Source organism: Trachypithecus francoisi, unplaced genomic scaffold (genome assembly GCF_009764315.1).
Source record: "Trachypithecus francoisi isolate TF-2019V2 unplaced genomic scaffold, Tfra_2.0 Lachesis_group14, whole genome shotgun sequence".
In the NCBI taxonomy this organism is placed as follows: domain Eukaryota; kingdom Metazoa; phylum Chordata; class Mammalia; order Primates; family Cercopithecidae; genus Trachypithecus; species Trachypithecus francoisi.
The window spans coordinates 55,203,178-55,230,598 of record NW_022681459.1 but is presented as its reverse complement, the minus strand read 5'-3'; the positions used below and the strand labels follow the sequence as shown (position 1 = coordinate 55,230,598).

Genomic DNA, 27,421 nt, shown 5'->3' with positions numbered 1-27,421 from the left:
TTCAAGCGATTCTCCTGCCTCAGCCTCCCAAGTGGCTGGGACTACAGGTGTGCACCACCATGCCTGCCTAATTTTTGTATTTTTAATAGAGATGGGGTTTTACCATGTTGGCCAGGCTGGTCTTGACCTTGTGACCTCAAGTGATCCACCTGCCTTGGCCTCCCAGGGTACTGGGATTACAGACGTGAGCCACCATGCCTGGCCGTTGGCTCCCACTTATGAGTGAGAACAGATGGTTTGGTTTTCCATTCCTGAGTTACTTTACTTAGTCTCCAGCCTCATCCAGGTCTCTGTGAATGCCATTAATTCATTCCTTTTTATGGCTGAGTAGTGTTTCATCATATATATACATATGCATATATATGTACACACATTACATACACACACACACTACAGTTTTTTTTTTTTGAGATGGAGTCTCGCTCTGTCACCAGGCTGGAGTGCAGTGGTGCGATCTTGGCTCACTGCAACCTCCATCTCGCAGGTTCAAGCGATTCTCCTGCCTCATCTTCCTGAGTAGCTGGGATTACAGGCACGCACCACCATGCCCAGCTAATTTTTGTGTTTTCACCCTGTTGGCCAGGATGGTCTCCATCTTTCGACCTTGTGATCTGCCTGCCTTGGCCCCCCAAAGTGCTGGGATTATAGGCATGATCCACCGTGTCCGGCTACACCACACTTTCTTTATCCACTTGTTGATTGATAGGCATTTGGGTTGAAAAGAAGTCGTCTCTGTTTTTCTTTCCCTGAATGGCCACAGTCTAGTGCGGCCTGCTGTGGCTAGGACAAGGACAGTGTTCACATGCAGGGGGCTGTCCTGGCTCTGCGGCCTGAGAGTGACACCTGCCCCTCCTTTCTTTCTCTGGCAGGCTCAGGGTCTCTGCCCCTTCTCAGCTCAGCCCTTCACCCCTTGAACACAGGCCGTGGAGATCTGCATTGTGCAGTGCTTCTGAGTGCAGTGGGGAGCCCAGGAACAGGAGCCGGTGTCCTGCCACAGGGTAGGGAATGTCACCATGCTTGGCCCTGGGAGCACAAGATGACCCACCTGCATGGTTCTTTTTCCTGAGGAGTCCAGGGAGCATGTCTGTGTACGGAGCAGGCACAGAACAGGTGTTCCCTGCAGTGCTCAGGTGCAGAGGGGAATCAGAACTGAGGTGGGGCCTTGGCATCACGCCCCATGCTAGGGATTGTTTGTGGAGTGCTTCCCTTGGGCTAGGCGTTTTTTTTTTTTTTGGAGACAGAGTCTCGCTCTGTTACCCAGGCTAGAATACAATGGTGCGATCTCGGCTTACTGTAACCTCCGCCTCCCGGGTTCAAGCAAATTCTCCTGCCTCAGCCTCCCCAGTAGCTGGGGCTACAGGCTCATGCTGCCACACCCAGCTAATTTTTTTGTGTGTGTCTTAGTAGAAACGGGGTTTCACTGTGTTGGCCAGGCTGGTCCCGAACTCCTGACCTCAGGTGATCTGCCCACCTCGGCCTCCCAAAGTGCTGGGATTACAGGCGTGAGCCACCGTGCCCGGTGGACTAGGCACTTTACGTGCAACCACCCGTGTAGTCCTCATAGCAGCTGGGGGTGGTACCGTGTGGTCCCTGTTTTACAAATGAGGAGACTCAGAAGCTGAGTTACATGCTCAAAGCCACACAGCCCATAAGTGGCAGAGCTAGGGTTTGAATCTGAGAAGTCTGTGCCCTTACCCATCACAACCTCATCCTTATCTCCTCCATGCCCAAGCGGACTTAACAGGTGCTGAAATTATTACAGAGAAGGCTGACTCATTCACCAGGAATCGGATCCTTTTGTGGGCTGGCTTGGGTGGAGGTGGTCCCTGTGCCCTGGCACACATCCTCATGTTTGAACTCAGGCTGCTGTCTGCTGAGCTCCGCCTGAGGCCTGACTCCTCCAGGCGGGGGAAAACCACGCCTCCTGCGCTCTGCAGACTGCGACTGCCGGGGGTTCTTCTGGAGAGAGGTGAGCCGCTTCTCCCAGGTCCCCCCGTGTTCTCTTTGCAGACACGAGGCAGAGGTATCAGGAGGCCCAGAGGGAACAGGGCCGCCTGGGCTCTTCCCATTTCTGGGCCCCATGCCGTGGGGAACTTTCATTTTGAGTATCCCCAGACTTTTTGTTCCTCCTTTCTGAAATGTTTCCTCTTTTCTGGTGATAAACATGGAAATTCCACTCCGAGTGCTGTGGACCATGAAGGGCACGTAGCCCCCGCGAGTCCAGTTGGTTAGAATAGCTGTGGGTTCCCTTACTGAGTAGGAAGTGGAGGCTGAGAACGCCTGTGTTGTTACTGATGGCAGCCCCCCGAGGCAGGGCCAGGCGTTGCTGGGCGCCCTCTCCACCCTGAGTCCGCCTTCCCCGTACGGCCTGCAGTGGGGAAGGTGGGCCTCTGCTCAAGGCCCCAAGCTCCTAGGGGAATAATAGGTTCACCCTTAGGCCGGTCCAAGGCAGAGCCCTTTCCGGCTTCGGGACCCCTGATATTCCTGGGCGCCCGACTGCATCAGCTGTGTTCCCACAGGTCCATCCTAGGTGTTCTTGCTCGTGCTTGGGTTCGTTTGAGCGCTGCCTCGTCCTCCGCCGCCCTCTTCCTTCTCATGTGCGCTGTGTGTACCAGAGCCAGGCCGATTCCGATAGAATTTTTAAGTGTGCCGTGCAGCTCTCTCCACCTTGTACTCCTTGCTGTGCTGGTTTGAAATGGGCCTTCTTTTATTAAACATTTTTACTAAACTAAAAAATAAAGACCGGGTGTGGTGGCTCATGCCTGTAATCCCAGCACTTTGGGAGGCCGAGGCGGACGGATCACGAGGTCAGGAGATAGAGACCATCCTGGCTAACACAGTTAAAACCCGTCTCTACTAAAAATACAAAAAATTAGCCGGGTGTGGTGGCAGTGCCTGTAGTCCCAGTTACTTGGGAGGCTGAGGCAGGAGCATGGCGTGAACCCGGGAGGCGGAGCTTGCAGTGAGCCGAGATCGCGCCACTGCACTCCAGCCTGGGCGACAGAGCAAGACTCCGCCTCAAAAAAAAAAAAAAGTAGCCTTGCTGGCTCTAAGGCTTTCACCTAGATGAGGCAAGTGATGTTCATTGCAGTCGTCTGGATGAGCTCCTGATCCTTGGCTGAAAGCTGTCAGTGGCTCGGGATGTGTGGAGGGGCAGGGCAGAGGACCCGATCTTGGAAAGGGGGTGAGTCCCTTGGTGTCACTGTGGCTCTCTTAGGGATGGCAGCTCCTCCGCGAGGGCTTGGTGCACCCGCTGCCCTTGTTTTCACGTGAACGTGTTTGCGGCAGGGAGGCCAGCGAGTTGCCTGGGACTCCCTACGTTATGCTGTTGGGTTCGGGAGTCAAGGGGAGATCTGGCCTTGCTTCTTTCCGAATTCAGAAGGGAGATCTGGGAGGAAGAAAGGTTCAGAAACAATCATGAATTCATGACAGGATTTTCCTGCTGACGTCTGGGGCCTTGGGAGTTGCTTTATCGGGGTGGAGGAAGAGCACAGAGCGCCACCTCTTCTCTTTTGAGACTGGATCTGGCGGCTGCCAAGTTCTCAGGTTTATCGATGGTGCAGTAAGTGATTCCTGCATGGCCACAGCTGCCTCCTGGAAGGGCTGCTAGAGGATTGTTGGCTGTGGGCTCCATTTTGTTTTCTTTTAGAATTAATCTCTATATTGAGTTAGTTTTGTGTTCCAAAACCAGTCACTAGAGCCACCGTAGCAGCTTGTGCGTCAGCCAATTGTGCCTTCCTAAGCCGTCATGCTTTTAAATAGCTCATAGAAAAGGCCACCTTCACAGCAGCTCAGGAGCCTTTAAGAGGGTGTTGTTACCTAGCTAGGTTTTGTCGTGAGAAGATGTCCTGTATTCTTGGAACTTAATTCCTTCAAAGATACGGTGTGCCTTTAAATGCTTAATCGTTCAACTATTTGCATAGTGAGGAAGAGAATTAAATGTAACAAGCAGTTATGGGATGCGCTCTGTTTGCATGCGAGGCCCTGGGGTGTGTGCAAAGGTGAGCCTCCTGTTACTCCTGCTACCGAGGGAGGGACTTCCGTTTGCTGAGGGAGACAGACCAGCCAGGAGCTTCTGCCACAAGGATGCTGGTGCCAGGCGGGCCATGGAGGGGCCAGGAGGCCCTGTGGCAGCATGGGCAAGGAAAGGGGAGTTTTCACTGAGGACATGAAATGACATTAAAGTGGACTTTGAAGGTTACCTGGGGTGGGGCGTGTTCTGTGGTCAGGGGCTGCGAGGCCTTCTTGGCACAGGGTGGCTTGAACACATCCCAGGTAAGGAGGAATACAGGGTGTGTTTGGGAACCTGGTGAGTCGCTGGCTACCTGAGAACAGAGGTGGAAGGGGTGGGCACAGCTGCGGCTGTGTGGTGGGATGCAGGTGAGGATCAGTGTTCAGGATGGTGGCTGCAGGAATTTTGGCTTGCGGCTGTTTTGTGTTTGGAGCTAGGGAAAGTTTCTGAGCAGGGGCCGCCTGATCAGACCTCCTGCTACCATTTATTGACCTCTTACTGTGTGCTAGAGACAGGGGCTCAGGTCAGGGAACTGACCCGAGATTGCACGGGTAGGATGAGGCCGGCCAGGATGTAGGGTGAGAACCGTGGCCATGGGGAGGAGAGAGAGAGAGGAAGGGGACTGTCAGGAAGTGTTTGCAATTCATGTAGTTCAGTAGATACTCAAAATGGACCCTGTGCCACACATTGCAAAAGGTGGGAAAAGAGAGCCCTCCCGAGAGGGGGTGTGTGAGCCGGGAGGGGCAGGAGGGCGCTGCACAGGCCTCATGGGACCTGAAAGCATCCGAGTTCTTCCCCAAGCCCTGTAGGAAGACCTTGAAGGATGTTCAGCTGGGGAGTGACCCATCCTCTGATGGGCACAGGACGGCAGAGCTGAGGCCAAACCCCAGGGCAGCTGGTGCAGCCGTCGTGTGCTTCTCGGGAGGAGGGGATGGGCCAGGGCCAGGGCTGATGGACAGGAGAGGAGGGATGTGTGGGAGGTTTCCAAGGTGACCTAGAGGAAGTGGAGACAGTGGGTGGGTGGTGTTCTTCAGGGAGGAGACGAGGCTGACCCTCATGTTGGTGGATTGCAGTTCTAGAGGTGGTCACAGGAGCTACATGGGCAGAATGAGAGAAAGTGAAGCCCTGATTTAAGTCAGTGGGAACAGAGGGTTTTCTTTTTTTTCTTTTTTTTTTTTTAGTATAGGTCTGCCCCATGCAATATTTGGGACATAGATAAGAAACTCTTTATTTACCTAAAATCCACATTTATTTGTTCATTTATTTTATTATATTTTAAGTTCTAGGGTACCTGTGCACAACGTGCAGGTTTGTTACATATGTATACATGTGCTATGTTGGTGTGCTGCACACATTAACTCATTTACATTAGGTATATTCCCTAATGCTATCCCTCCCCACTGCCCGCCACAGTAGGACCCGGAGTGTGATGATCCCCTTCCTGTGTCCAAGTGATCTCATTGTTCAGTTCCCACCTGTGAGTGAGAGCATATGGTGTTTGGTTTTCTCTTCTTCCGATAGTTTGCTGAGAATGATGGTTTCCAACTTCATCTATGTCCCTACAAAGGGTATGAACTTGTCCTTTTTATGGCTGCATAGTATTCTGTGGTGTATATGTGCCACAAACAGGGTTTTTGATGCCAGGACATAGGCCAGTGAGAGCCAGGGGCTGCCAGGAGAAGAGGGCTCGAGGGAGAGGTACGAGGCAGGGACCAGCACGTTGTCTATTTTTGTGTGACTGGTGGAGAGTGATGTTGTCCAAGGGTGGGGACCGAAGAGTGGGTATGGGGAGTGGCCGGTGGGCCACAACTGATTTTTGTGGGGGACCCATTGACGTGAGGTGGTGGATTCGTGGCTGAGAGTTGGCAGTGGTTCTGCTTGGAGGCACGTGTTTGAGAACCATTTACTCGTGTGGAGGAAGTCAGGAGAGAGCGTGATTTTTCATAAGAGAAGAAAGGAGGAATGAGGACTTGGCTTTGGGGAGCAGAGTAGGGAGCACACAGAAGAGTCTGGGGCATGTGGAGAGGCTGGCAGGAGGCAGAGGAGGGAGCAAGAAGAAAGAGCTCAGTGTGGTGAGTCCCGAGGGGAAGCCGGGCAGGGCCAGGACTGAGTGAGAAGCAGCAAGAAGGGGAGAGGGGGAGTGGGACTCGGTGATGGCTGCCTGCCAGGATGGCGGAGCCGCGTGGAACGTCATGCCTCACTTGGCGACGGGGATACCTTCTGAGAAATGCGTCCTTAGGTGATTTTGCCCTTGTGTGAACATCACAGAGCGCATTTATACAAACCTAGGTAGGGTTAGTACGGTGTCGCCTGCTGCACACCTGGGCTGTGTGGCACCGTCTGTTGCTCCGAGTTACACGCCTGTACAGCATGGTGCTGTTCTGAGTACCGCAGGGAGTTGTCACACAATGGTTAGTATTTGTGTATCTAAACATCTCTGAATATGGAGCAGGGATAGTACAAATACAGGTAAACGATAAAGTGGCATGCTCGTGTAGGGCCGGTGTGACTGGCGCTCGCAGGACCGGGCGTTGCTCTTGTTGGTGGGTTGGTGAATGGAGGGTGAGTGAACCGGAAGGCCTGGGTCGTCACTGTGCATTGTGTAGACGTCCTGAACACTCTGCATTTAGCCTACACTAGATTCATGAAAACACCTTCCTTCTTCAGTAGTTAATTAACCTTAGCTTGCTGTGACTTTTAAACTTCATAAATGTTTTGATTTTTTAAAAACTTTTTGACTCCTTTCTATTATGACATAGCTTAGAACACAAATACATTGTACAGCTGTACCAAACCATGTTTCTTTATATCCTTAGCTTTTTTCTCTTTTTAAATGTTTTTATTTTTTACTTTTTCAGCTTTTTGTTAAAAACTAAGACACAGACACACCTATTAGCCTAGACCGACACAGGGTCCGGACCGTCAGTGCCACTGGCTTCCACCTCCGCATCTTGTCCCAGCGGAAGGTCTTCGGAGGCAGTAACATGCATGGAGCCGTCACTGCCTTCTTCTGGAATGCCTCCTGAGGGACTGAGGACTTGCCCGAGGCTGTTTTACAGCTTTTTTTTTTTTTTTTTAAATAAGTAGAAGGAGCATACTCTAAAATAATGATAAAAAGTATAGTACAATAGGCCGAGTGCAGTGGCTCACGCCTGTCATCCCAGCACTTTGGGAGGCCTAGGCGGGCAGATCACCTGAGGTCAGGAGTTCGAGACCAGCCCGGCCAACATGGTGAAACCCGTCTCTACTAAAATACAAAAATTAGCCGGGTATGGTGGTGGGCACCTGTAATCCCAGATGCTCAGGAGCCTGAGGCAGGAGAATCACTTAAACCCCGGAGGCAGAGGTTGCAGTGAGTCGAGATCGTGCCATTGCACTCCAGCCTGGATGACAAGAGCAAAACTCTGCCTAAAAAAAAAAAACAACAAAAAAGAAAAAGTATAATACAAGGAGTACAGCACATAAAGCAGTAACATAGTTGTTCATTAAGATCAAGTGTCACATACAGTACATAATGTATGTGCTGTACTGTTGTAGGACTGGCAGTACAGTAGATTTGCTTATATCAGCATCACCACAAACACAGGAGTATGCTTTGTGCTACAATGTAACTTTGGCTGTGACATCACTGGGTGACGAATTTTTCAGCTGCATTATAGTCTTACAGGACCATGGTCCTATATGTGGTCTGTTGTTGACTAAAATATCATTATGTGGTGCTTGACTGTACTTCTCTGTGTTGGACAGTTTCTTTTTTTTTTTTTTTTGAGATAGAGTTTTATTCTCATTGCCCACGCTGGAGTGTGGTGGCACAATCTCAGCTCACTGCAATCTCCACTTCCTGGATTCAAGCGATTCTCCTGCCTCAGCCTCCTGAGTAGCTGGGATTACAGGTGTGCACCACAACGCCCGGCTAATTTTGTATTTTTAGTAGAGATGAGTTTTCTCCATGTTGGTCAGGCTGGTCTCGAACTCCCGACCTCAGGTGATCCACCTGCCTCGGCCTCCCAAAGTGCTGGGATTGGAGGCGTGAGCCACAGCGCCTGGCCAGGACAATTTCAAAATACTTCCATTTCCTTCGTATTTTCTGTTTTCTATAATAAACACGCATTGCTTTTGTTATGTGAGGGAAAAAATTTATGTAAAAATGCTGTTTCCAAGACCTATTTCCAGAGATGTCCATTTGACCCAGTAATTGCCTTAGCCCCTGCTGGGTTCTCAGTACTCCGAGGGCTGTGAGGAGTGTGACATGCGACAAAATGTAGCAGGGAGTTTGTGGCCCAGAAGTGACACTGCATAGCTGGGAGCCTTGCCGGACAGCATGTGCATTACTGCCGGAGTGGTGTGGGTGTCGGGGCGGGACAGCCCTCGGAGACCCTCTGGTTTTGGGTCTCAGGCACCACATCTTTCTGCTGTTGACCCTCGGGGTGGGCACGAGTTTCCGATTATTCTGTGGACGGAGGGGATGGCGGAATTGTTGACCGTTGTCAGAATGGTTTTTCGTACATTTTCCTCCAAAGCTCATAGAGTTAATTTCCTTGGAAAATTTACTTCTGAATATATTTTATAAACCTGGGGAGCATCGCCGTGTGTTGGAATGAGCCGAATGGTAAATTCAGTTGCTAATTTGAGTACGTATTTCAGAAAGCTGCTATTGAACCCTAAGGGGGCATTGAATAATGACTGGGCTTGGAGAAGAGAGGTTGATTAGCCATAAAATGAATTTGACTAGATGACTTGTCTGTTTACTTCTTCTATGTGAAATACAGAGAAGCATTTAATCGTAAATGTTTCATTTCTTTTAAGATTGCAAGAACATTGCAGCTGAATTTATTGCTTTTCCATACTTTTATTTTCTTTCACTCTTCCCTATTTCACTCAGTGCTGTTTTCACCCACTGCTATTTAACCTTCAATTAAAGAAAAAGCTGTTCTGATACACCATCAGGTTTGTTTGAAAGGCAGCACCTTGGTGTGGAGGTTTCAGATTCAAACCAGAAAAACATTCTGCGGGATCTGCTGGGGAGAGCTGCCTCCTGTCAAAACCCAGTGGCCTTGCAGCAATGGCTCGAGTCGCTCTGTTCTTCTTACCTCTGACTTGTCTCTTCCTGCTTCAGAGTCACCTGTATCCTCATGGATTAGCCACTTTCGTGAAGGCGGCCTGAGGACAGGGACTCGCGCTTGTTTACTGTTAGCTTTCCACGACCAGCCCGGGGCCTGGTGTGGAGCAGGTGCCCAGTCAGTGTTTGTTGAGTGACTTGAATGGAGAAACATAGCGCAGTGTAGTCGGTAGAAGCTGAAGACTTCTGTGTTTCATGTTGCTGTCAAGCGAGATCCAAGTTGAGGCTTTGGCTGTCCACAAGTAGATTTTCAGCAAGTATTTGATTCTCGTGTTTTGTGTATTGTTTATTTAAATTTAAGGTTTTCTGAGTCATGTTGTAAAGACAGCTCTAGGCACAGTCCTGAAGAGATGGTGTTGATTTCACGGACCCATTCTCTTTCTCTTGGGCATTTCCCTCTGCCCCGACCCCCACAACTGACCAGTGTCTCCCCTGACCCCCACAACTGACCAGTGTCTCCAGCCTGTTCCTCCAGCCTGTTCTCATGCTGTGACTCCTCTCCCCTTCTCCCTGGAGGTGCCCTCCCAATTTTTTTTTTTTTTTTTAGACAGGGTGTCACTCTAGCCCAGGCTGGGGTGCAGTGGAGCGCCATCTTGGCTCACTGCACCCTCAACTTCCTGGGCTCAGGTGATCCTCCCACCTCAGCCTCCTGTGTAGCTGGGACTACAGGAGCACAAACCACCATGCCTGGCTAATTTTTATATTTTTTATAGAGATGGGGTTTCACCACGTTGCCCAGGCTGGTCTTGAACTCCTGGACTCAAGAGATCTGCCCACCTTGGCCTCTCGAAGTGCTGGGATTATAGGCCTGAGCCACCGTGCCCAACCCCAGTTCTTGCATTAGACCTTAGTTTACCTGCCTCCCTTGCCATGGGTGTCCTCGGGTTCCCCTCACAAGTGGTGGCATTGCAGTTGCGTCTCCTTGTGCCTGATGTTGAAAAGGTGAGCTTTGGCCACAATTCTCAGGGCTGTTGTTGGGGAGGGCATGAGGAGGTCTTTTTGGTTGGGGGTCTTCTTCAGGGCCCAGCCCCTTGGGGCATCTCTCTGCCGGCCCCTCCCTGGTCTGCCCTGGGGTGTCTTGTTCCACTTTCACCTGCGTGCGGCCTCTGCTGTCGCGGGCTAGAGCCTGTGACCCCTTGTCAGTGTTTGCTCATGCGCTCTTCTGTCTGAGGGCCCCGGCTCTGTGTGTAGGGTCAGTGGGATGTGTATCCATTCGACTAGAACACCCAACTAATGGCCCCTGCCTTTGCTCACTGCTAACCGGTTAGCCCTCCTCAAGTTTGGGGGTGATGAAATCTGTCATTTTCATGTGAAGCATATGCTGAAGTGTGTTGTTCTGTGGTGATTTACGCTACAAACTTGTCATTCATGGTGGGACAAGTGAACTTGGACTTACTATTTTTTTGTGATAGAGTCTCACTCTGTTACCAGGCTAGAGTGCGGTGGCATGATCTCGGCTCACTGCACCCTCTGCCTCCAGGGTTCAAGCAGTTCTTCTGCCTCAGCCTCCCAGGTAGCTGGGACTACAGGCGTGCGCCCCCACGCCCGGCTCATTTTTGTATTTTTAGTAGAGAAGAGGTTTCACCATGTTGACCAGGATAGTCCCGATCTCTTGACCTCATGATCCGCCCGCCTTGGCCTCCCAAAGTGCTGGGATGACAGGCGTGAGCCACCATGCCCGGCCAGACTTTGGCTTATTTAAAGGTTGAATGAATGAGACTGGTCAGCCATCTCGAGCCTTCCCTTCCATGATGTACCGGCCTTCCTGGGACACAGTGGGGTCAGGGAGGGGGCCTTTCCTGTCCTGCCTTCCATCTTTGTAAAGATACCGCTTACCTGCCACACTGTTCTCCCATTTAAAGTGCTTGGTGTTTTTAGTATATTCATAGTTATGCAGTCATTACTACAGTCAATTTTAGAAAAATTTAATCACCACAGAGAGCAACGCTGTACCTGTTAGCATTCACTTCCCATTCTCTCCTCGCCCCCTTGGCAACCACGGGTCTACTATCTGGATGCTGCATGTCACTGGAATGACACAGTGTGCGGCCTTTTGCATCCGGCTTCTCTCAGCTTCATGTTGTCAAGATTCACCCATGCTGTGTTGTGTACCAAGACTTCATTCCCTTTATGACCTAATATGACTCCGTCATGTGGTTAGGCCACGTTGTGTTGACCCCATTCATCAGCTGGTGGACGTTTGCCTCCACTCTGTGGCTGGTGTGGATAATGCTGTGTGAGATTTTGGTATGGATGTGTATTTTCATTGCTCTTGGCTATCTACCTTTGAGTGGAATTGCAGGGTCACGTGATAACTCCATGTACCCTTCTGAGGACCTGCCAAACTGTTTTCCACAGCAGCTGCCCGTTTTTCATTCCCACTAGCAGTGTGTGAGGTTCCAGTCTCTGCATCCTCACCATCACGCTTTAGCATCTTTTTAATTTCTGCCATTCTGCTGGGTGTGAAGTGGTATCCCATGGTGGTTTTGATTTGTGTTTCTCTGATGGCTAATGATACTGAGCTTACTTTTTGAAAGACTTCTGTTTGTAGTATCAAAAGAATGGGGAGACTTAGAGTTATCAGCAATGTGCCCCCGGGAGTCCTTCATGTTTTGACCTTTTTGGAGAGTAAGGCAGTGCTCCAGCAGTGTGCCCATGTCCAGGGCACGCACACCTCACCTTCACAGAGCCAGAGTGATCTTTAAAAAACCAGAAAGCGTTTCAGCCGTTCGGAAAGGGCACACAGGCTGATGTAATACAGAAGACACTGTATCTCCCTCCAGCATGGGAAAGAAGACGGTGCACACGCACAGTGGAAGCTGCCGTGGGGTCTTTGCCTGAACTTAGCCGCTCCCCAGACCCCTGTTCTGAGTTTTGTATTTCCATTCCCATGTGTGCAGGAGTTTTTTTTAACCGCTCATGTATGTATCAAAAATGATATACAGTATCATTTCGCCTTTAAACATTTTTTTTTTTTTTGAGAGGGAGTCTCGCTCTGTCGCCCAGGCTTGAGTGCAGTGGCCGGATCTCAGCTCACTGCGAGCTCCGCCTACCGGGTTCAGGCCATTCTCCTGCCTCAGCCTCCCGAGTAGCTGGGGCTACAGGCGCCCGCCACCTCACCAGGCTAATTTTTTAAATGTTTTTAGTAGAGACAGAGTTTCACCATGTTAACCAGGATGGTCTCGATCTCCTGACCTCGTGATCTGCTTGCCTCTGCCTCCCAAAGTGCTGGGATTACAGGTGTGAGCCACTGCACCCAGCCAAAAAAATTCTTTTTTTGTTTTTTTTTGAGACGAAGTCTCGCTCTGTCACCCGGGCTGGAGTGCAGTGGTCGGTTCTCAGCTCACTGCAAGCTCCGCCTCCTGGGTTTACGCCATTCTCCTGCCTCAGCCTCCTGAGTAGCTGGGACTACAGGTGCCCACCACTTCGCCTGGCTAGTTTTTTTGTACTTTTTAGTAGAGATGGGGTTTCACTGTGTTAGCCAGGATGGTCTCGATCTCCTGACCTCGTGATCCGCCCGTCTCGGCCTCCCAAAGTGCTGGGATTACAGGCTTGAGCCACCGCGCCCGGCCCCAAAAAATTTTTATAAAGGATGTCACACTGTCAACTCGCTCTCCTCTTCAGTGTTCTGTTTATGACATTTATCTGTATTGGTTCTGGTGGTTCTAGTTAATTCCCGTCTGCTCTGCATAGTATTCCGTCGTATGTATGTATTCTGGCTTATGCATTATTCAGTCAATGGGCATCTAGGTTTATCTCAAAAAAATTTTTTTTTCTTTTTTAGCATTCTAGACATTGCTGAGCTCATCTCCTGTGTGCTTGTGCAAGTGTTTTCCAGGTCGTCTGTCAAGTGAAATTATGTCATATGTATCTGCTTTTCATAAGGAATCACGAGGGTTCTCTTTAAAACAGTAGATTGCTGCAATGTTTCAAAGCAGTATAATTCATTAAGAAGTTTATTGACTAATATACTTTTTTTTTTTTTTTGGATACAGAGTCTTGCTCTGTTACCCAGGCTGGAGTGCAGTGGCGCGATCTCGGCTCACTGCAAGCTCCGCCTCCCGTGTTCACGCCATTCTCCTGCCTCAGCCTCCCGAGTAGCTGGGACTACAGGCGCCCGCCACCATGTCCGGCTAATTTTTTGTATTTTTAGTGGAGACAAGGTTTCACCATGTTAGCCGGGGATGGTCTCGATCTTCTGACCTTGTGATCTGCCCGCCTCGGCCTCCCAAAGTGCTGGGATTACAGGCGCGAGCCACCGCGCCCGGCCTTAATATACTTTTTTAAAGACAGATTTCATTATCTGAAATGAGCTACATATTCTTTTAAAATATCTTTAGTTGAAGTCTGCTTTTCTTTTTAGCTATGCAAAAACAAATAAAAGTGCAATTTTGGTAAGATAAAATGGGGTTCCTTTAGTCTGAGCTGAACTTTGTTGGAACATCTTTTGTTTAGTAAACACAAATGGTTTGCCTATGAAGAATTTATGAATTTCCGGCTGTCCTGGGAGGAAAAGCCTGTGGCCTGTGATAATGTGACAGAGACTGTTTTTAAAAGGACGTGCAAATAGTCCTTTTAAGTAGGCCGAGATGTATGCTGGTTTTGAGCAATAGAGATACATTGGGGAATGATAGGAAGAACGTAAATGTTCATGTAAAGAGAGATTGATAATATTGATGCCTGTGGCCAGGTGCGGTGGCTCACACCTGTAATCCCAGCACTTTGGGAGGCCGAGGCGGGCGGATCACGAGATCAGGAGATCGAGACCATCCTGGCTAACACGGTGAAACCCTGTCTCTACTAAAAAAATACAAAAAAATTAGCTGAGCGTGGTGGCAGGCGCCTGTAGTCCCAGCTACTCGGGAGGCTGAGGCAGGAGAATGGCGTGAACCTGGGAGGCGGAGCTTGCAGTGAGCCAAGATGGCGCCACTGCATTCCAGCCTGGGCGACAGAGCGAGACTCTGCCTCAAAAAAAAAAAAAAAAAAATTGATGACTGCTATTCGTAGTCCACGTCACAGTGTTTGGATTGCTGTGATATATGGTTATCTCATTTTGTACACGTTCTTCTTCCCATTTCCAGGAAGAGAAAACGAAAATTCAGAGTACTTACTTGGTTAAGACTTTACCAGCTAGTAAGTGTTGGAGCTGGACCTTGAACCTGGGCCTTTTGATTGTTAAACCTGAAAGTTTTCTACCAGTATCAGAGAGACAGCCAAGACATTTCAGGGAAAGGGCATGACAGATAGATTGTGCTTGATCTAAGCAGGCTGTATCTTTTTTGTTTTTCCTGCGTAGAGCAAGCATTTGATTCTGCTGATAGGTTTTGTGGGTGAGAGATTCAGATAGGGCCCAGTGGGGATATCTTGTCTCTTCTCCATGATGTCTGGGGCCTCACTAGGAAGACTGGAAGGCCGGGGCTGAAATGATAAGAAGGCTGATTCACGGACTTGTCTAGCGGTGATGCAGGCTGTCAGCTGGGCCTTTAGCTGGTGCTGTGGGTTGTAATATGTACATATGGGAGATCCTTGTGGCTCATTTTGATGTCTTCAGAGAATGGGTAGCTGGATTCCAAGAGCGGGAACCCAAGAGGGCCAGGTAGAAACTGTGTTGACTTAAAAAAATTATAACATCTTCCCTGAGATACAGATACAACACAATTCACCCATGTAACTTCACACACAATAGCCTTCACCCATTTAAAGTAGATAACGCAGTGGTTTTTTAGTGTCTTCAAAGAGTTGTGTAACTGTCACCACAATCAATTTTAGAGCATGTTTATTGCCTCTAAAAAACCTCGTGTGTCCTGTAACTATCACTCCTGCCTTCCTCCCTGTTCTGGTCCCCAAGTTACCACTAATCTACGTTCTCTGTATGTAGAGTTGTCTGTTCTAGGGATTTCAAATAAATGGAATAATATAACGCACGTTTCTTTGGTAATTATCTTCTTTCACTGAGCATAATATTTTCAAGATTCATCTATGTTGTAGCTTGTATCAGTACTGTTGTTTTGTTTTGAGACAAGGTCCTGCTCTGTTGCCCAGGCTGGAGTGCAGTTTTGCGAACATGGCTCACTGCAGCCTTGATCTCAACCTCCTAGGCTCAAGTGATTCTCCTGCTTCAGCCTCCCATGTAGCTGGGACCACAGACATGCATCATCATGCCTGGTTAATTTCTTGATTTTTTGTAGAGATAGGGGTCTCACTTTGTTGCCCTGACTGGTCTTTAACTCCTGGGCTCAAGTGATCCCGCCCACCTTGGCCTCCCAAAGTGCTGAGTGCTGGATTACAGGCGCGAGCCACCTCCCATCCTTGCCTTGCTCCTGAGTTTAGGGGCAAAGTATTCAGCCTTTCACCATTAAGTATGGTGTTAACTGTGAGTTTTTTGTAGATATCCTTTATCAGGATGCAGATTACCTTTGATTCCTGGTTTGTTGAGAATTTTTAGAATGAAGGAATGTTGAATTGAGTCATATGCTTTTTCTGTATCTATTTAGACGATCATGTAGTTTTTGTACTTTGTTCTCTTAAATATAGTGTTGTGCACTAATTGATTTTTGTTTATTAAACAAACCTTACATTTCTTGGATAAATTCCACTTGATTATTACACATAATCCCTTTTCATGTGTTGTTGGATTTGGTTTGCTAGTGTTTTGGGTTTTTATGTATATATTCATAAGAGATACTGGTCTGTAGTTTTGTTTTTTCGTGATGTCTTTGCTTGATTTTGGTATCAGGGTAGTACTGGCCTCATAGAATGAGTTGGGAGGTATTACCTCCTTTTCTAGGTTTTGGAAGGATTTATGAAGAATTGGTATTAATTCTTCTTTCTCTATTTGGTAGAATTTACCAGCAAATCCCTCTGGGCTTGCACTTTTCTTTGTGGGTAGTGTTTTGATTACTAATTTAGTCTCTTTATTTTCATTTTTTATTTTTTTGAGACAAGGTCTTGCTCTGTTGCCCACACTGGAGTGCAGTAGTGCCATCATAGCTCACCGTAACCTCGAATCCCTGAGCTCAAGTGATCCTCCCACCTCAGCCTTCTGAGTAGCTGGGACTACAGATGTGTGTTCCTATGCCCATGAGTTTTTTGGTTTTTAGTAGATGAGGTCTTGCTCTGTTAGCCAGGCTGATCTTGAACTCCTAGGGTTCAAGTGATCCTCCCACCTTGGCTTCCCAAAGATTACAAGCATGAGCCAGTGTGCCCAGCCTCTAATTCAGCCTCTTTACGTTATGTATCTAGTCATATTTCTTCCTGCTCCTTGAGTAAGTTTCAATTGTGTGTATCTTTCTGGGAATTTGTACATTTTATCTAATTTATCTTGTTTGTTGGTGTACAGTGGTTCATAATATTCTCATAATTATTTTTATTTCTGTAAGGTTGATAATAGTGTCTTCTTCCTCATTTCCGTTTTTTTTTTTTTTTTTTTTTTTTGAGACGGAGTCTTGCTCTGTCACCCAGGCTGGAATGCAGTGGCGTGATCTGGGCTCACTGCAAGCTACGCCTCCTGGGTTCATACCATTCTCCTGCCTCAGCCTCCTGAGTAGCTGGGACTACAGGTGCCCGCCACTGCGCCCAGCTATTTTTTTTGTATTTTTAGTAGAGACAGGGTTTCACCGTGTTAGCCAGGATGGTCTCGATCTCCTGACTTTGTGATCCACCCGCCTCGGCTTCCCAAAGTGCTGGGATTAGGTGTGAGCCACCGCGCCCAGCCTCATTTCTGACTTTTGTAATTTGAGTCTTTTTTCTTTTAGTCAGTCTAGCTAAAGGTTTGTCAGTTTTATTCATCTACTCAGAGAACCATCTCTCGGTTTTGTTCATTTTCCTTATATTTAAGGAAATAACCAGACTAGCAGTTTTCTGCATGCCCCTGGAGTCCTGCTGTGGTTCTGGAAGTTGCCTCTCCTCTCTTTCTGTTGAGTGGCCAGGCCAGTGCGTGTGGGGGCTCCTGTGTCTCCCCTTCACCAGGGTAGCTCTGCCTTTACCTGTTTGGCATTTCCGTGTAACATTTCTTTTGAAAAGCTGGTTTACTGCTAAAGTACTGGCTTTCATTCAGTGAAACCCCACAGAACAAAACTGGAGCCGCATGCATTAACATTGATACATAAAAAACAATCTTGAGGGAACATCTAGTTACAAAAAGATACATATGTATGAAATGATAACAATGTAAACTTTGCGAATGCGCAGAATAATATGGTATGTTGCCTAGAGATCCACCTCTCTTCCATAATAGTATAAACTCTTACATGGAAATGGAAAATGTCAAATACAGGTTGGTAACTACCTAGGAGGAGGCAGGTAGAGAACCAGAATGGGGAGGGTTTCAACTCTATTATATGACCAAATGTTGGAATTTGGTGGAAGTGAATCTCTGGGTGGTGTCTGTGTGGTTATTCCTTATGTCCTATATGTCACTAAGCTGGCTTTACAGCCTGCCAGGTGTGAGTGACCTTGGGCAGGCTATTTTTTTTTTTTTGAGACAGAGTCTCGCTCTGTCACCCAGGCTGGAGTGCAGGGGCATGATCTCGGCTCACTGCAAGCTCTACCTCCCGGATTCATGCCATTCTTCTGCCTCAGCCTCCCGAGTAGCTGGGACTACAGGCGCCCGCCACCACGAGCCCGGCAAATTTTTTGTATTTTTAGTAGAGACAGGATTTCACTGTGTTAGCCAGGATGGTCTTGATCTTCTGACCTCTTGATCCTCCTGCCTCAGCCTCCCAAAGTGCTGGGATTATAGGCATGAGCCACTGTGCCTGGTCATGCAGGCTACTTTCTTAAGCTTTCTGTCCCCTAGTTTTTCCAACTTTAGAATGGGAAGAGTAATCATACCTGCTTTATTGGGTTGCAGAGATTAAAGGAGTTAACACATTAAGAGTTTAGAATAGGCCGGGCGCGGTGGCTCAAGCCTGTAATCCCAGCACTTTGGGAGGCCGAGACGGACGGATCACGAGGTCAGGAGATCAAGACCATCCTGGCTAACACAGTGAAACCCCGTCTCTACTAAAAAATAGAAAAAACTAGCTGGGCGAGGTGGCGGGCGCCTGTAGTCCCAGCTACTCAGGAGGCTGAGGCAGGAGAATGGCGTAAATCCGGGAGGCGGAGCTTGCAGTGAGCTGAGATCCGGCCACTGCATTCCAGCCTGGGCGACAGAGCAAGACTCCACCTCAAAAAAAAAAAAAAAAAAAAAAAAAGAGTTTCGAATAATGCTCATCTCTGTTAGCTACTACGATTAGTCTCTATGTCTTATTGCTTGCAGTATTGATAGTAAAAAAGAAGCGGCATGTTGAGCACATCCAGAGGCTGTTGAGAGTGGTCGGAGCTGAGCAGTGGCACACAGCGTGGTGGTCACAGGGCTGTTCCTTCCATTTTCTGTGTGTTTCATTCCTTTGGTAAAAGTATCCAGCCCCAGCCCCACTGGGACCCACCTGTGGTTCATGCTACACGGTGTCTGTGTCCTCAGGACACAGTGCCTGCCACGTAAGTCCTTCCTGGTTGAGAGGAGGGATCCGCGCTTTGCTTTCAGGTCTTCTTCAGTTTGAAACTGAAACTCACTCTGGTGTATGCAGAAATAAATGTGATGTTTTCATTTGGATGCTGACTTTAGAATTTTCTTCTGAAATCCTATAATTCTCCTCACTGGCTTTCTTTTGGGAAGGAGAAATCATAACAAACCCTTCAAAGGGCCAGACTCTTTTGAATTCCTTTCTCTTCTCTGGGTTTCCAATCTTCCTCCGTGGAGTGAGGGGCGGGACTGGGCTCCTGGGCCTTTGAAGGAAGGCCAGGTGTGGGCTCATGTTTCTGCTCACTGCAGTGACAGGCCCGTGGCTGCCACTTTGATATCCCACTGATTCCACTGCTTCTGGCCTTCAGATCGGGTGCATGCTGTTTTGTTTGTCTCAACCTTCTGCCAGCCTCAGTTTTACTGTTCTAAGTGTGATTTGTTTTCTTAAGGAATCTTCCTTCTAAGACTGGGTTTCTTTTTTTTTTTTTTTGAGACGGAGTCTTGCAGTGGTGCGAGCTCGGCTCACTGCAAGCTCTGCCTCCTGGGTTCATGCCATTCTCCTGCCTCAGCCTCCTGAGTAGCTGGGACTACAGGCGCCCGTCACCACACCCGGCTAATTTTTTGTATTTTTCGTAGAGACGGGGTTTCACCGTGTTAGCCAGGATGGTCTCGATCTCCTGACTTTGTGATCTACCCGTCTCGGCCTCCCAATAAGACTGGGTTTCTATACTCCTGTGGCATGCTCTTGCAGGAATTATCATGGAACATTCAAAATGCCAGTTGAAGTGTTGCTTTGTGTTGCTTTTGTAAGTAAACTGTAAGGGCCTGAATAGTTTGGACTGTATTGGCTTATTTTGGCCTCCCCAGTGCTCTGTCCGAGAGTCAGTATCGAAAAAATGTTTGTTAAATTTTACTGACAAATCTTAGAATATACAAGTAAACATTTGGTATAATTAATATATTGTGCTGCAGGCATAGGAATGGGATACTGAATAGAAACTGAGTGGGAAGCTGAAAAATGACCTAATGTAATATTTTAATGTTGAAGAAGATATTCTCAAAGCACTGGGTGAAAGGAGAGGTTACTTAATCAATGACATTTGAACTCTATTTTTTTTTTTAAAGTTTCCTACTAAACGCTATATAGCAAAATAAAATAAATTCTGGGTGGATTGAAAACTTAAGGGTAGGAACGAGCTCTCTAGAAGGATGAAGCTAGCACGCAGGGAAATGTTTGTGCCCTCTCGGAAGGGCTGGGCCTTTCCAAGTGTCGGCCCCAAAGTGGAATCATGAAGAAAGGATACAGGAGTGGCTCAGCCTCCCAGACCAAGGAAAACAGATTGGCCACCGCCTTTCTCTTTCTGTCACTGCTGTAACAAATCGTCACAGACTTACTGGCTTACAACAAACATGGTATCTTAGACTTCTAGAGTTTGCAAGTCTGACGTGGGTCTCACTGGGCTAACACCAAGGTGATGGTGGGGCTGGTTCCTTCTGGAAGCTCCAGGAGAGAGCGTTTTCCCTACTCTCTCCAGCTCCAGGAAGCCGCCCACATTTCTTGGCATATGGCCCCCTTTCTCCGTGTTCAGAGTCAGCTATGTTGCATTTGTGTGACCTTTTGTGGTCATGTCTCCCTCTGACCACAGCCGGGAAGGTTTTCTGCTTTTGAGTACCCATGATTAGATCGTGCCCACCAGGATAGCCCAGGACGGTCTCCCACCTCCAGGTTTGTGTTCTTAATTGCATCTGCAAAATTCCCTTTGCCACGTAAGGTGACGCAGTCACAGGTTCTGGGCGTTAGGATGTAGACGTCTTGGGTGGGGGACGTTATTCTGCTGACCACACCACCGGAATCACTAACAAGGAATGCTCTGTTTACAAGGTTCTTTTTTTGCAAAGCAGTAAGAAAGTGGTGAGCACCTCATTAGAAAATGGACAAAGGGTATGAACAATTTACAAAAAGAAGAGGTACAAATGAACAAAATTAAAAAAAGTTTTACCTCACTAATGAATGAAAAGGCACATAGCTGACACGGAGACCACTGTTCTCCTGTTGAATGAGCAGTGATGTGTGGTGTCGGATTCTGCCGGTGGGATATGAGCCACGGCTCTTTGGCAGTGTGGACCAGCAGCATTTTTAATGCGTGCTTTATGTCCCAAGCTTTCCATTTCTAAGAGTCTATCCTCAAGAGGTTATCATAGTTGTGTACAAATATTTATCTCCAAATATCTTTATTACTTTTTTGTAATCCCCATTTTATTTTATTTTTTAGAGACAGGGTCTTACTCTGTAACCCAGATTGGAGTGCAATGGTACCTTCTTGGCTCACTATAACCTCCACCTCCCAGGCTTGAGTGATCATCCCACCATTTTTTTGTAATCACTTATTTTATTTTTTTGAGACAGGATCTCACTCTGTAACCCAGGTTGGAGTTCAGTGGTGCCGTCTTGGCTCACTGCAACCTCAGCCTCCCAAGTAGCTGGGACCACAGGCTTGTGTCACCACGCCCAGCCAATATTTTTATATTTTTTGTACAGACACGGTTTCGCCCTGTTGCCCAGGCTGGTCCTAATCTCTTGAGCTCAAGCGATCCACCCACCTCGGCCTCCCAACGTCGCCAGTGTTGCCATCAACAAACAGAGATTCGTTTATTTCATGTGTCTGGTGTCTGTGGTGAGCAGCGCAGGGTTGGGCAGCAGCTCAAAGCCATCCTAGCCCCATGCTGTTTCCCGCCTGTCTGCCCTGCTGCCCTTCACGGTGGCATCTTCACTCACGCACGATGGCTGAGGTCCCAGGCCTCACCTCTGTGTTCCAGGCGGAAAAAAATGGAGACAAATTAGAGGCCAAAGGGGTGCTAGCTAAGCCTGTTTTTTTTTTTTCCCACAGAAAAGTAAAAACCCCCTTTTATTTCTTGCTGGCTGTAAGAAATAAATGTCTGTCACAGGCCAGCCGTGGCTGAAGTCAGCAAAGGAGCAAAGGCTTCTGGGTAGAGATTGATCAGTCAACCAACAGTGTCTGCCATGTGGAGTATTTCATTTCCATCGATTCTCCAAATTTGCTCTGATGAATATAAGACTTTTATAATAAAGACTTTCATAATGAAACAATTAAATCTTTTTTTTTTTTTGAGACAGAGTCTTGCTGTGTCACCCAGGCTGGAGTGCAGTGGCTCAATCTCGGCTCACTGCAACCTCTGCCTCCTGGATTCAAGCCATTCTCCTGCCTCAGCCTCCCCAGTAGCTAGGATTACAGGCGCGCACCACCATGCCCAGCTAATTTTTGTATTTTTAGTAGAGATGGGGTTTCATCATGTTTGCCAAGCTGGTCTCGAACTCCTGACCTTGTGATCCACCCACCTTCGCCTCCCAAAGTGCTGGGATTACAGGCATGAGCCACTGCGTCCAGCCCATTAAATCTTTCAAAAAATTATATTTATCTTTTGCAATTCTGCATTCAGTTTCAGACAAAATGATGGCAGTTGAGAATTCCCAGATGGGCGTTTCTTGGAGTTTTTAGTCTGTGGGCAGAGTCTGCAGTCCCTTCATTGCACTCCCAGACACCCTCATCACCGTGTGGATGCCCGAGGGTCTGTGGTGGTGCTTGTCGGGCTGAGGCCCATTCTCAGGGAGGGGCTGAATGCCCTGCTTGTGTGGGGTGTGGGGTGTGGGCTTGTATGGTGCCATTCATCCCTTGTGAACTGGGCCCTCAGGACCCTGGGTGGCTGCAGGGAGGCCTGCAGCAGCCAATGAGGAGCTGCTTCCTTCAGTCCTGTGGGTTCCTGGGAGCCCACCTTTTGGCTGAGCTGGTGGTAGGCTCTTGGGAAGACAGGAGAGAGGCTCACTGGTTTTCCCTTTCTTTTCCATCAGCATCCAGCATGTGTATGGCGCCCAGCACCCCCCCTTTGATCCACTGTTACATGGCACGTAAGTGACGTTCCAGTCTCACTTGGCATCTTGGCTCTGATGTGGGAGGGCTGTGGCAACCCTGGTCTTCCTGCTTCCCTTCTGCTCCCAGGCATTCCTGAGGGAGTGGAGTGGTTTCTCCGTCAGCCACACTGATCAAGCAGTCGCTTTGTGTGAGATGCTGCACACCCCATGCTTCCCATCCCAGTGAGGACGGCGGATGTGGGAGCCACAGCCTGATGTGGGGAGGCGGGGGAGCCCTGGGGAGAGCCAGGAGCCGGCATCCTTTAGCCACGGGCAGCCTGGCTGCAGGCCATTCCTGCTGGCTTGTCCTTTCCGCTCCTCCTTCGCACATTCTCCACCGGCTGCTGGAGCCCGGCCCTGGCCTGTCCTGGTCCCTCCACAGCAGGCGGGAGCACAGGGTGTGGGACTTGTGCTTGGCTGGTGTGGCCCTGCAGGACTGCACCTGTCTGACAAGTTTCTGACATGAGGTGGGGCCGGTGTTGTGTGTTGTCATATTTTGGGGGAATGTCGTTTAAATGATCGTGTCTTCAAATCCGTATACCACAGGCCCATACCCTGCACAGGCGCTCCTGGCCCACACCCCCCACTGCTGGGCAGGAGCCTTACTGGGACTCGGGGAAGGTGCCACTGGCCAGAGTGAGCTGGGCTGGGTCTACAGGGCACCACCATGTGGCCCTGTGCCTCCTCCCAGGTGGCCTTCCTGGAGCCCCCTCCCCTCCTGCCACTGAGTCCTCGTGGGCTTCACCTGCTGTGCTCTTTGGGCTGCCTCTGTGAATCCTGTTTGCTTTTTCACTCACTATTGCTAGATCGGAGCTGAAAACTTCTATGCCTGTCTTTTCACCTGGGAGTTCTTTCCTGGCTGGTTTTGGGTGAAACCTTCCAGCATGTACGAGTAAAGACCGCCTTTGCATTGCAGTTTGCTGAAGTCCACAGCCAAGATGCCGACCACACCAGTGAAGGCCAAGAGGGTCAGCACCTTTCAGGAGTTCGAGAGCAATACCAGCGATGCCTGGGACGCTGGGGAGGACGATGACGAGCTCCTGGCCATGGCGGCGGAGAGCCTGAACTCCGAGGTGGTCATGGAGACAGCCAACCGGGTGCTGCGGAACCACAGCCAGCGGCAGGGGCGGCCCACGCTGCAGGAGGGGCTGGGGCTTCAGCAGAAACCCAGGCCTGAGGCAGAGCTGCCCTCGCCTCCCAGCGGTGACCTCCGGTTGGTGAAATCTGTCAGTGAGAGCCACACGTCCTGTTCTGCAGGTATGATGGGAGGACTGAAGAGATGATTCAGTTTCTGGCCAGGCTAAGAAAGTGGCCAGGACCCACTCACTGTGGGAGAATCAGTGGGTTCCCATCCTCATGTGCAGCAGGCCCCCTGGCCCATGAGAGCCCTTACGGTTCTCTTCCAAGGGTAGGGGAGCGGCCTGCGCTCTATCCTGGGGCCCCCACGTGCTTTCTTCCGTCCTAGCTAAGTGCGTCTCTCCTCCAAGTGGAGTGGAGGCACCAGGTGGTTGTGGGCCAGCCGTGAGAGGACCATGGGGGAGCAAGCGCCTGGGGACCCTGTCTCCCTCCTAACTCCACCAGCTTGCAATGGTTCCATGGGTGACGTTGCCACCCGAGGGGTCAGGTCCTTGCATGTTTAGGGGCTGGCGCTCTGGGCAGCTTACAGGATTCCTGCCGGGGTTGCAAACACATGGGCTCAGGTCCGAAGGGGCTGGGAGTCTGACTTTTGGGTCGGCCACATTCGCATTCTGACCCCCTCAGGTGGGGTCGTGTCTGGTGCCGTGTGCGTGGCACTGGGGTGCAGCAGCTGTTCTCGAGGCTGTTTCTGTGGCTGCCGCTCTTTAGGTGCTGCAGGCCATCACGTCTGTGATGGAAAAGCCGCACGGTCGTGTGATGAACCCGCCGTGGGCCGCGGGCACTGTTTTCAGAGCTTGGGATACCCCACTGGACAGACTGAGGCCCGTCTGTGCCCTGTGGAAAGTCTGTTCTGGTGAGAGGGGCGGATGCAGCACTGCACAGCCAGCAAGGGGGCACAGAGTGTGCTGGGAGGCAGCAGGTGCCATGGTCAAGAGAGGCAGAGAGTGGGGTGGGAACGCGGTGGCCGTGAGAGCAGTGGCGAGTGAGTGTCATCTTAAACGAGGAGGTCAGGGTGTCCTTGCGTGAGCAGTGCTGTTGGGAGGCAGGGGGTGAGGGGCAGGGGCGAGGGCTAGCCGGGGCGGCCACAGGCCCTCATAGGTACCTCCCTCCAAGGTCTTCTGGGGGCTAGGGTGCTCTCCCCACATTTCCAGTTGAGAAGATGGAGATTGTTAGAAGAGTCTGAGGTAACCCTGCAGAACTAGGTTTCATACCTAGGTCTAGTTTTTAAAACCACTTTCTAGGAATTGGTTGACTTCTAAAATGTTACAGCTCTCATTAGTTGAGAACGCTGTGCGTGATTTCATTTGATCAGTTTTCTTTTTGGAATCTAATAAATTTTAAAGTCTTTGAACTTGTAAGTGGAAATCTGGTGATGGCCTTTGTGGGGGGCTTGGAAACCTGGTGACTGACTGAAGCATGCACTGACCGCCTCCTGCAGGCCCATCCTGGGCAGCACCCTTCAGCCTGGGCAGAGTCGGAGTTGGCAGGATCCCTGACTTCATCTACTCCTGGAGGGTGGTGCTGACATTGAAGCTCTGTGAGCCTCTCAGCACCCCGCCCCCTACCCCCAAGATGCAGGGTGCTGTCAGGCTGAGAGTGGCCAGGGCCGCAGGACCGCACCGTGTGTGGTTGGGGGATCTGACAAGAGGCAGGCTCAGGCTGCGACCAGCCGGGGTCGGGGAGCTGTGGGATGTCACCCTGGGATGGCCTCATCCTGGAAGAGCCAAACAAAGGATGCTCCAGACAGCTTGCACTGGAAGAAGGGAGCCTGTGACCTCGTTGCCTTGTGCCCCCCGCCGCCTGCCTTGGAGTTGGCCACTTTTCTGGTGTTTGCTTTCTGGGCAAGCCTTTTTTGAGCACTTCAGTATAGTAACGGTGATACCATATAATTGATCATTTACCGGGCGGCACATACAGTATCACTTCTCTGTGATACTAAACTCATTAAACTTTTTTTTTTTTTGAGACGGAGTCTCGCTCTGTCGCCCAGGCTGGAGTGCAGTGGCCGGATCTCAGCTCACTGCAAGCTCCGCCTCCCGGGTTCACGCCATTCTCCTGCCTCAGCCTCCCGAGTAGCTGGGACTACAGGTGCCCGCCACCTCGCCCGGCTAGTATTTTTTTGTATTTTTTTAGTAGAGACGGGGTTTCACCGTGTTAGCCAGGATGGTCTCGATCTCCTGACCTCGTGATCCGCCCGTCTCGGCCTCCCAAAGTGCTGGGATTACAGGCTTGAGCCACCGCGCCCGGCCTAAACTCATTAAACTTTGCAGCAACACTAGGGCATGGACTTGTGGGCCCCGCTCAGGACTGAGTGGCCCCTTACGTGTCCTGATGAAGCCACATCAGTCATTTCTATAATGATCGCAGAGAAGTCCAGTTGAGCACCTTTAATTCTGGGACTCGGTGCACAGCTGCTCTTCCTGTTGAATGTTGATTCTGAGGAACTGTCAGTGCTGCTGAAGCAACAGCCTCTGAAGGAAGGACAGGGGCACTGTTCCCCATGGTTCCCCCCTCTGCTCAGGTGCTGGTTCTCAGCCCGCCCTGCGGTAAGGCCGGCAGTGGGAACTCTGGAACCAGATGCCCCGGCCTGGGGCCCCAGCCCACTGCTCGGCGTGTGGCTGCTACAAAAAGGAGTCACAGCAAGGGCGCTGAGGCTGCTGGGAGGAGAGTCTCCCGGGGGTTGGGGGGTGTCAGGGAGAGTGGGCAGCGGGGATGGGGGGAGGAGACAGGGCGGTACTCTGAAGTCGATGCCCCCACTTTAGCAGACTCCACTGGAAATTTAACTGGACCCCATTCTGCCCAGAGGCCATAGGTTGCTTGGCTCCTGGATAGCCTGAGGGTTTCTGTGTGAATTCTTTTCTCCCATCCCCAGGTTATGAAGGAAATGGGGGCGCTGTGTGGGAAGGAGGGCGCGGGGGAGTACGGCTCCTACCTCCTTGCTCCCGTGGCTGCTGGAGCGGATGTCAGCCGGTCAATTGCAGCATGTGCTCTGGCTCCGTTTCCTGGAGTTTATTTTTCACTCTAGTTTAATTTTCAGTTTTTGAAAGATGAGATAGCTAGATAGGATTTAGACCTAGGAGTCTGGAGCCTTTCCCAGCCTCTTGCTTGTTGGTCTTGGGTGGCCGTGTTGAGTGACCTGAGGGCCTTAGGGTCTTCCCTTGGGCTGACCCGGTCCTGGGTTGCTGGGTGGCACGTGCTGTCTCACCTCCTGCTTAGGTCCCTGTGGGCCTGTCCATCTTGGGGGTCCGCGAGGCCTTGGTGGGCAGCAGCAGAGGGCGGGAGGGAGGGTGGCAGCTTGTACTCTAGTGCCACCTCGGTCATTGCCTGTGGTGGGGTCTGGGAACGCGCCATTCCTTACTTGTCTGGCTTCCTTTGTTTCCTTGGGATGAGGGTCCCTGTGGGACCTTCCTCCCACGGCACTGGGGAGACCCAGGGAGGGTCAGGCAGGTGGCGGGTTGGGCATGCTCTTGAGACAGCAGGTGAGTGCCCTCGCAGTGCCCTGGTTCCTGCTGTGTCCCCACCGTTGCCTCCTGTCCTCAGCGCCTCTGCAGACTTTCTCCTTTCCCTCACGGTATCTCGTGGACTTGCCCTGTACGCTCAGGCGTGGCTGACCCGAGAATACCCTCCTGCACGGACCCTCTGGGTCGTGTCCCGTGGGCAGGCCCTGATCCTCCACCCCCGGCACTGGTGGGAGCCTGACGGCCAACACAGCCCGAGGGG

The 27,421-nt window shown here is 50.2% G+C and overlaps 1 protein-coding gene across 7 annotated transcripts in view; it reads left to right on the top strand.

Moving 5' to 3' along the window:
- Positions 1 to 27,421, top strand: part of TBC1D22A (TBC1 domain family member 22A) — a 407,988-nt gene that overhangs the window by 9,030 nt on the left and 371,537 nt on the right. For 6 of the 7 annotated variants that reach the window (XM_033233545.1, XM_033233543.1, XM_033233544.1 and 3 more), the window contains exons 2-3: positions 22,505 to 22,561; positions 23,481 to 23,821. In XM_033233545.1, coding sequence (XP_033089436.1) covers positions 22,505 to 22,561; positions 23,481 to 23,821 — 398 coding nt within the window. Of the gene's footprint in view, positions 1 to 1,875; positions 1,970 to 22,504; positions 22,562 to 23,480; positions 23,822 to 27,421 lie in introns of those variants that run through there. The other variant, XM_033233546.1, reaches the window with a different exon arrangement.